This window comes from Vollenhovia emeryi, unplaced genomic scaffold (assembly GCF_000949405.1).
Source record: "Vollenhovia emeryi isolate VEMERY1.0 unplaced genomic scaffold, V.emery_V1.0 DF939133.1, whole genome shotgun sequence".
Classification (NCBI taxonomy): domain Eukaryota; kingdom Metazoa; phylum Arthropoda; class Insecta; order Hymenoptera; family Formicidae; genus Vollenhovia; species Vollenhovia emeryi.
Genome location: NW_011967233.1, coordinates 2,735,021 through 2,745,113, shown reverse-complemented (window position 1 = coordinate 2,745,113; position 10,093 = coordinate 2,735,021). Strand labels below are relative to the sequence as shown.

Here is a 10,093-nt window from a genome sequence, read left to right as displayed (position 1 = left end):
ATGGACATGTGGACGATACGTAAATATCTATTGGATATTCTTGGTAGCTATTTGGCGAACGTGGATATGCGAACGATACGTAAATATCTAATGGACATCCTTGGTAGCTATTTGGTGGACATGGATATGTAGATACTATACGCATATCCATTAGATATCCTCGCTGGTTATGCGGAAGATATAGACACATTTTATACATTTATTAGATACCCCGATGAAAAAATATATTTAAAAATATATGTAATACATAAATTGCATACATATTTGTATATATATATTCAGTACAGTAAAAATATACCTTCTTTACTTATATTCATCATTTATTTTAAACGGCAAGAAATGATTTAATTTCATATATGCAGGCATATATTTCATATACATATATTCTAATATATCTATTTTATATATTAGATTATGTATTTAAAATATATTTTGCATATTTCATGTAAATGTATAGTATTTTCTTATATTTCTTCTGTGTCATAGGCGGCAAAAATGATTTAATTAGTTGTATGCATTCTTATATTTTATATATACATTTATACATATTAATGTATAAGTATTGATATATTATATAATACATTTTGGGATATGTACTCTTTCACGGGGGTATCTATTAGATATCCATAGTAGCTGTGGACATCATATGGATATGTAGATATCTATTGGATATTTATTAGATATTTTATTCTGCGTGGGTATAATACATATATATACATGCGTATATATATATGCACGCGAGCGCGCGTAATGATAAATTTATCGCCGCTTTTAAACTATGCGACGAGAAATTTGGTCTATCTCGCAATACGGTATTTCACCTCCCATCTCTGTCATTTAATTATGTTAATTGTAAAGAGAGATTATAAAGAAATTTCGATGCGTGCGGACTGCGTGTCCCAAATTATAATTAACTTCGCGATAACGTTGATTTACCATTTCCATAGCGGAACGTCAAATATGCATAAGGGCGGAAAACCTAAGAAAGAGAGAGAGAGAGAGAGAGAGAGAGAGCGCGTAAGGTAAATAACCGCGAGCAGAAGTTGAAGACACAGATAAGGGTCGAAAGCTCTCGTGTTTGCACGAAATTTACCTAAGGACATATCGCGGAGAGAAGAATCGGAATACGCGGGCAATGCTCACCTCCCCTCACCTCGCAGGACAGACCGAACTCCACGCCGACCTGGAACGGCCCGGCGACGTTCTCCACCTGCACCCCGGAACTGTCGTAAATGAGTAGCTGGTGCGGCGGCACTGCGAACACACAATTCCGCGAACCGGCGGCTCGCTTTCCATAATTGACGGGTAATGACCCGGGACTTCGGCGCGACTTTTTAAGGAGAGCTCGCGAAAGTTAATTTTAAACTTGCAAAAATGAAATTTCGATTAATTCATCCCCCGCCCGCCGCGAGCACGGAGGAAAGTGGGTTAGACCGCCGCAGCGGCGGGCCCTTCAATTAGCGAAACCGCGCGAGACGGGACGGAGAGAGAAAGAGAGAGAGAGAGAGATTGTTCCCGGTGAGTTTAACTTCGCGCCGAGACGAAAAAAAAGACCTCGCGCGTATCGGCCGACGTTAACTGCAACCAATTCCCCGGCACCCTCTTCCTCCGCGGGGCCCCCGGGCCCCTCGCCGATCTCGGACGATCCTCGGGGGACGTTTTACGCGTTACCGGGGCGCAGTTAATCATAGCACCGCGGAGCAGCGTTACGCGGTCGTTACGGTAATGAGTTTCCTCACCGATCACCGTGAGATTCACTTGGAAGTTCTTGGTCGGCGAGTTCTTGAAGTCCACCCGGCATCTGTAGATCCCCTCGTCGTCCAGCTGGACCGCCTCCAAGGAGAGCGCGGCCGGCTTCGTCACGGTGACGAAGTAGGCCCTGGGTCCCACGACGGTGCTGTCCGACCAGTTCAGGGCCTTGTTGAACGCCCGTCCCCGCACGTCGAAACTGTAATCGTGCATTTCACACCGATCTTCTGAATAACCGGCGAATCACTTTCAAAATTCCCCTTCTTTCTCCCCTTACAAACGCGTACCCCGCGAGCTCCGTGGAGCTCTTACTCCCTTCGCAAATTCTCCTCCGCGGTCCGGCCGCAGGCTGCTTACCTGTAAATGGGCTTCACCGCATAATCGCGGAACCAAAGGACCATGTAGACGCGATCCTCTCGCGTGGACGGCTCAATGTCGCAAGGCAAAGTGGCGGTGCGGCCAAGTACGGCGCTGACCTTAGACGTGGACACTGGAGAAGATGAAGAAAGGTGATTAACGCAGTTAATTGCCGGTGGACTTTGCGACACCAGCGTGTCCTATCGATTTGTGCGCGAGACTCAACAAATTGATATTTAATTAGATAAAGCGGCGCCGCGTATCTATCGAGCGCAACATTAATTTTAACGTGCATTTTATCAGGGGATTTATTTATTGGACGTGCACCGATCATGCAACATTGAGATAAATTCTTTTAACCGGACCACTCGCGTCACATATTTAATGCGATTGATAAAAGACAGTTATACATTATTCGCGAAAGGATATCGCATATTAATTAGTGGCCGAATGATTTCTCCGCGCTGTAAATGATCACGTTCGATCGACAGCTGCTGTGCTGACGGTTGAAACGAAGGTTTAAGGAATCATGAATTCCTTTCAATGTCTCTCTGATTTCGAATGGTTTCTCTGGAAACCCGCTGTGAACAACAATGCAACGTTTCTTTCCCGGTTAAATCTCATTAAGCTGGACGCTTTAAATAATGTTACTCGCAATACTTGGCCCGTGTTTCTCAGAAGCAAGCGTCACGGGTCGCTTAATAATTGAGTTAATAATTCGGACGAATGCACGCCACGGATGCGTCGTATACAGTATTAGTGCAATTTTGAATTTTAATGAAAATTTCGAAGCCCATTATGTTTAATGACTCACAACGTTTTGCGAATTGCTAATTATATGGTTAATAAGTTAAATGAGCTGTAACGCCGACTTTTATATCACGAAGGAACGCGGAAAGTTATTAAGTTAGTAGAAAGTATTATAAGTAAACCAACTCACAAGCCATTCAGGTAAACGAGATTTAGCAGGGAAAAAGTTGAGATTAAATTTTTTCCCTCTTATTGTTTGGCGTGATTTTAAATTACACCCCGAGTAACGCAGCTGCGAGGATCTTGAACTCTAAGCGAGTCATATCATTAGGTTTCGCGAAATAAAGCCGCGTCAAGGATGTGTAGATATCTTAAGAGGCATTTCCCTCCAATTTAACATTCCACTCTTGACGCGAGAAAGAGTTCTGCCTCGCGACATACAAAAAGGAAGCCGCTTTGCTTCTTACGAATAAAGAGAAACGGGAAAAGCAGCTTGAAAAATATCACTAATGAAGTTCGTTTTCGCGCATAATGGAGAGTTTCCAGCCGGCAGCGCGAAATATAATTACGGCGCATAACATTTCTTTGAGCAAGTTTCACGCTCCGAGTGATTTCCGGTATCGCAACAAGCTGCGTCTGATTTCCCGTTTTCCGATATGCCGCAATTTTCATCAATCGAACGACGTCTGTAACACGAATACGAACTCTTCCGGCAGGATATCGCTTTTACGTTTGTTTGTGACGCCCCGATGAAAAATGTACATGCCACGAGCCATTTATCTTTTTTAGCATCGTATCGGCGCGATTATTATCTGTTCCATCTATTTAAACGCGTGTCATTTTTTATGCGGAAGGCATTTCAAAGATATAAATAAAAACTGACAAGGCGCGAATGCAACTGGAAAATAGCTGTGAATAAAAGTTCAAGATAAGATAGCCGTTCGCGTAATTACGTCGGGGGAGGAAGAGAAAAAAATATTGAAAATACGAGTGGAAATTTTTCAAACAGCTGCAAGCGGGATGGATTATAAATTCAAAACTTGTAAAAGCTTCGCACTTTTGATCAAGGCATTAACCGTATATGCATTAACAGGAACTTATTTATTATTTCATCACGTTTTAAGGGAGCCTTGCTTTTGCGTTTTGTGACCCAGTTTTATTTTCAAAATGCCATAACTTGGTAAATATCGATTCTAACAGTTTTCAATTTCATGACTTTGTCAGTTTTCCACTTTTCAATATGCATTTATGAAATACGTATTGGGTTCCATTTTGCGCACAAAAGCCATATAGAGTTCCATTCTGCGCCGGACATGCTGAGTGTGCACGGCAAACGAAGCTACCAGCGGAATTAAGGGACCCATTGTGGCTCTGATCAAGGAAAATTTTCCTTCTTTGTTAATCTTTGCCAATATTTTATATACATATATACACACACCACACAACGAAATAATAATATAATCTAAAGAAAAGCGGCGGGAATCGCTAAGCGTAGCTTCACTTAACCACTTCCTTCCCCCCCGGTATTTTTGCGAAAAACCGACCGCAATATCCTTTCTGTTTTTTATTATTCAATCTTCCCCTCTTCCTCCCCTTTTTTAATAACGATCAAAATAAAATACATTTTTTTGCGGAAACTCATACGCACTCACATACATACTTCTTTTTGTGCACCTACTCTCTCTCTTTTTTTTTATCGCATTTTCACATTTCGTTAAGGAAAAAGAAACAAGAGTAACAAACGGTCGTTTCGTGTCCCAAAATCGCGAGATAAATTTTTTCCAACTACGCATTCCTTCGTTAACTTACGAATATCGATGTTTCCGCAACGGGAACATTGAGGTACCGATAGTTTTCGAGTAATTAGCAATTGGAGAACTCTCATTCCAAATTAAATTGAACCGTCAATTTTAGAAGTAAAATTTCATTAAATCGTGCCTCGAGGGATCGATGAATATTACTTCATTATTAAGTAAATGAGTGTATTTATCAACTTTCAATGGACGGTTGCTTCAGCGAACTTTTCAGGCTCGAGTCGCCGGGAGAACGAAAATTAAAACGTTACTCGTAGAAAATGCCACTGGACGATCCCCTTTGTCAACGGGAAAATCTGGCCGGTAGTTTCGGGACACGCGCTCGACAGCAAGGGGATAACCACTTGATGTAATCGTGGAAGAATGTCTCCGAAATCATTACGACATCCTTAGGAAATCCCCGCGTAATCGTTTTGTCTTAATTTTCAAATTTCTTCACTTGTTAGACAATAAACATTATATTTGAACATTTTCTCAGCTTGTTTTCACTTTCCACAAAGATTTACTTCTTTTAGTGAATATCCAAATATATTTCATAGTGCACACTTATAAGCGCGTATTCTTTTCATAATAAGACTGAAGTAGCTGCTGTTGGAACAGCAGCGAGGTGAAACGTTGATACACCTTTGCGCGCAAATGTGGAACAATAAACAGTAAATACAAATGCAAAATTATTTTTCGTTAAGACCACGGTTAGACTAGTGGAAAAAGTGGGGAGCAAGGAAACACACGACCGAGTACTACAATCTTAACTGAAATTACCTCTACAAGCAAATACTCCCCAGTAAAATAAGGAAAATATATTTTGAGGAAATCTAACAGCTCTTTGGGGTTTAGCAACGTTACATATTTGTAAAGGCGCACGTAAGAAAATTATTTGCAATCGGATTGAAATCGTACGAAATCAAATTGAAATGGTGTAGTCGGTGGGACAACATTTTAGGCAGTGGTTACCCCCTCGCGCGGGTCAGGCAAGTGGTTAACGTCGGTGGTTCGTGCGACCGGTTCGTACCTAGGTCATCGTCCTTATCCCAGTTGCCGCTGGCGTTCACGTAGACGACCACGGCGAATATGTAGCCGCTAATCACGAGTCTCACCGCTATCTCGGCCAGCGTCCCGAGTGCCATCCCACGTAGGGGATGCGACACCTTCGCCGGGCACTTGGGTGGCACGCTCAAATCCGTCGTTCCCTGCATAATGCCACCCCGCGGGTACGGCGGCCCCTTATTGTCATTCCACACCAGGAAGGACCTGCCCCCGGCCGGCTCCTCGTCCCGGCGGCGCGTGCAGGACGCACACCGACTCACCGGCTCGAGCGTGGATCCCTCAAGTCCGAACGCCCGCTGCCGAGGCGCATCGAAGTGCCCGACCGACAAATCCGCGCCGCCTCCTTCGCACTACTGCGCCCCTTCACTCTCGTCGCACTCGTTGTATTCACTGCTAGATCGGTGCGAGGGGATTGCCGGGCCTTCTGTTACTTTGCAAGGTGCATCTCGCGCTACTTTTTATATTGTTGCATTCATTTGCAGTCGAATTTTGTGCGTTAAGAAACTAAGAAGTATCTCTGTACAGGCAGTAAAATTTATTTGAGCAAAGTCCTTCGTTGAATTTACTTTCACCGTGAAATAATAGTTAGACTTGCAAATTTTCGACACTTTTCGTGCAATTGTAAATATTGATAAAATTGACGACAAAGAATAAAAGGGGTGATCGTGTCTGGAGACACAAGTGGACAGTCATGCGGACAAACCTTTTGCATCAACTTAATATTTTAGGATAACGTTCTCGCGCCTATTACCGTCACTATTTTTATCCTTTCCCCGATCGATCCGTTGCTAAAATATATCGTCGTTTTTTTTTTACTACGTATCGAGTTCAACAACGGCTCGGTTGTTCTCACGTGGTTGCCTTCGATTACCCTCTCTTAACTTTATTGTCCTCCGGATTTAAGGGTGTTCAATTGATCTCCGTCTCTCTCTTTCTCTCTTTCCTTCTCGTTGCAGCTGTGCCACGTTATTTTCCATCAAACTCCTCTCAAACAATAGATTCTCGACGGTAACGCGATTTCGTCACGCAGCTCTCCTCGCTTGTACCGTCCTTCTACGAATCACGCAAATTCTCCCGTTGTCCTCGCTGCGATTTGTTAACGTCCGCTTATCGTTGTCGATTACGTCCCGGCATTCGTCACTCGTCCAGGAAGATGCATGGAGGTCCAGATTACTCACCGTTCAAATTGACGCCTGTCGCCGGCTCAAATAAAGATGGACATTTGAAAACATCCGGCCGGGATCGGAATCCCGTCGATATCCCTCGTCGCTTTATGATCGATCGTTACAAATTATTTTCGCCGGTGCGTCGCGCGCGTGTTATCGTCGCCTCGCGGCGGGCTCCGTCGACTCGGTTTAACGCACACTTTTACACAGAGGCGGAGGCCGCGGGAGATCTCTTTAAGCAAATGAGTTCTCCTCGGTAGTGCAGCCCGAGCTACCACGGGTAGCTGGGCCGGTCCGCCTGATCAAGCGCCGACCCTCTTCCACTGGCTGCACACGATTCTAATTTCGATCCACTCTACTTATCCCGTCTCCTCCCGAATTCATTCGCGTTATTGTCGCGCACCTCGCCCCTCGCGCTTACCCCACGTCTGGCAAGTTCCTCGCCGGGCGCGAACGAAAGGATTAGTCGGGGCAACTTTGTTCCCCCGAGTCGACGGACAATCGTTAATCACTTGATTAATCGACGCACTCTCGCTACACTTGGACACGTATCTCGTCGCACGTTGAAATCGGCCCCGGACACGATCCACAGGTCCCGGGACGCCGGGGATGCCTTCTTGTTGTCGCGACAGACGTTTGTTAACTCGTTTTAACAATTCTCGCCGGCTTGAGCGAAGAGACGCGCGGGCGCCTCGGCGCGCGGGGCGCTACTCGAAGAATCGTCCCGGCTCGGGTCGGTAAATTCACGTCTGAGTTACTCGGTTCAAGTTATATTTAGTCAGTTCTATTAACAGCCGGAACTTCTTAGCACTTGCAAAACAATCCGCCGTCTCGGGAGAGGACAAATTCCCTCTTTCTCCCGCGTATCTCCCCCCCGTCTCCGTCCCTCTGTTCCGTCGATTAATCAAAGGGGAGTCTTATTGTCATTCCGTCCGAGATCAGACAGCCACTTCCTCCACTCGCACCCCGGCGGCGAGAGGGCGAAGGGGGCGAAAGGCAGGCAAGGGAGCAGGACGGGGCCCGGCGGGGGATGCTTCGCGGTCTGATCGTCTCGCGAGCGTTCGAGAGGAGTGATTTCACCGCGACGGTATTCTCCAACGATTTTCCACCCCTAAAGGCCTCCCACCCCTCTCCTCTTCCTTTCTCTCTCTCTCTCTCCTCTCCCCTCTGTCTCCCTCCCTCTCGCTCTCGCTCTCCCTTACCTCCAAGGTAGACGGCCTCCTCCCACCGTCGACACCGCGGCGATGTCCTCCGGCGAGGATCCTCTCGAGGTGGCGGGTGCAGCGGGGGAGGGAAGAGGACGACAGACACGCTCTCCGAATAGTACGAGGATCTCTCTTCGAGGAGTCCTCCTCGGCAGCCCGCCTTAATGTTTCTTAATTACCCGCGTTCATTAATCACCGGGTCTTTTGATGTCCGCCGAACGGTTTCTTTCGCCGCGTGATTCGCGCGCGCGCGAGAGAGTAAGAGCGAGGGAGCCGGGGCTCGTCCCGAGGCACGTCCCGAGGCACGCTCGAGCACTCGAGCGGAAGGCTCGGGGGCCTCGCACCTGAAATGGCGCAACGCGTCCTGAACGGAGCACCGCCTTTCTCCGCGGGGATTATCGTCCTTCCGGGGGCTGCGCCTCCCCTCGGGGAGGCTCTAGGGCTCTCGCGGCCGTTAGGCGATTCGACAATGGCGATGACAGATCGGTGGTCGACCCCCGCTGCACGAGGCGTGCACTCGGACACGATACGCTGCGTTGTTATTCCGCTGCTCCTCAATTTCCGCCGTGATCGATCATCCCCCTCGTGTTATGCCGCGGATCTCCCTTCTCTCCGCCAAGAAAAGACCGTCGAAAATAGAAGGTGTATATAAGGCGCTGTCGCGCCGTAAAAAGAGCGACGATATAAAACGCACATGTAAAAAACGGCAGAATACTCGGCGAGCCGACGAAACACTCTCCACCCCTCCCGACGGGCTCGGTGAAATTCCCTCTCGAATTAATCGACTCTATTTTCCGACAGCGGCGTTCCGTTTTTCATCGACGTGAATCGTTCTACTTCTTGACAGCGCCAAAATTTTCACCGCAGTAGTTACGGGTGGTCGTACACGGCCGTCATGCAAGATCGTTCTCGCCGAGCCTGTCTCTCTCTCTCCCCCTCTCTCAAAGATGCAAAGGGTAATTTGGGATCAATTTGATTCAGCTCTTTCCAGTTCTTTTCGCTTCGCCTCTCAACGGCCGCGTAATTGACAGCCGGGCGATTTTTTTCCGCAGCAGTCGCGCACAGTGGATCGCTCGCGATTCCTCCCTTCGGGAAAGCCTTTGAAATCAGTCCACGGAGGTGCCGATCACACGCGCAATCACCTCGGGCGAGTCTCGTTTTACCAGCCGGCTAGCAAAGGCCCGAACATCCCCGTTGTCGCTTCTCACGCTCTTCCCGTGGAGATCGCGCACACACTCGCCGCGGGAAAATCTCGATCGCGAACCGGCGGCGGCGTCGGCGGCGTCGGTGGCGGCGGGTCGACGACACCGGCTGAATTTCCCACGAAATTTCTCGCCTTCGGCGCGAGGCGCGGCGGCTTCAGCCGGTGCGTCGCGAACGACAGCCTCCTTTCGCTCCCGAAAAACGGCCAAGCCACGACTCCTCCGCGGTGACGCGTGCTGCGCTGGGTCGCGCGTGCGAGAGACGACGCGCTTGCACGCTTCCTCGTCGCGCGCGGGCACGCCGCTATAACCCGCGCCGCCAGAGAGAGAGGACGACGACGCGCGCGAGAGACGGGGCGCCGATCGATTCGCGAGTCGGTCCGATCCGGCCGCCTCGCGTTTCGACGCGTTTCGATGCCCGCGCGATGTACAACCCCCTAACGCGCCGACCAAGGCGGTGGTGGAGGCGGCGGCGGTGGTGGAGAACGTGCCGAGCGCGCTGCCGCGCAGGGCTGTCGCGCGCGGGCGCCGCCACGGGGTGTCCCGGAATCCGCCGAGAACGCGTGCACGCGCGCCGCTGTCTCTCGACGCCCGCGAGCTTCCCCGCGATGCGTTTCACGCTCGATGTTAGCCCGCGACTTGGACGGTCGCCTGTTAAGCTAAACTGGACGGCTGAGAATTCGCTGTCTCTTTATGCCGAGCGAGGGCTCGCGAAGCGGCTGAAACCTCGATCCGCTTGTATCAAAAGAGAGAATTTATTTGACGCACTCTCTGAGGGGAATTTGCGAAAGTCGCGATTCGAT

The 10,093-nt window shown here is 48.5% G+C and overlaps 1 protein-coding gene across 4 annotated transcripts in view; it reads right to left on the bottom strand.

Annotated features, from left to right (window-relative positions):
• LOC105567955 (nephrin) overlaps positions 1–9,828 on the bottom strand; it is a 24,993-nt gene extending 15,165 nt beyond the window's left edge. Inside the window, exons 1-5 of one of the 4 annotated variants that reach the window (XM_012023252.1) lie at positions 6,421–9,828; positions 5,683–6,234; positions 2,107–2,239; positions 1,740–1,948; positions 1,144–1,254 (exon numbers count right to left, since the gene is read on the bottom strand). In XM_012023252.1, coding sequence (XP_011878642.1) covers positions 1,144–1,254; positions 1,740–1,948; positions 2,107–2,239; positions 5,683–5,866 — 637 coding nt within the window. In that variant the 5' untranslated portion in view covers positions 5,867–6,234; positions 6,421–9,828. Of the gene's footprint in view, positions 1–1,143; positions 1,255–1,739; positions 1,949–2,106; positions 2,240–5,682 lie in introns of those variants that run through there. The other 3 variants (XM_012023251.1, XM_012023253.1, XM_012023254.1) reach the window with 3 other exon arrangements.
• Positions 9,829–10,093: the final 265 nt, after the last annotated feature.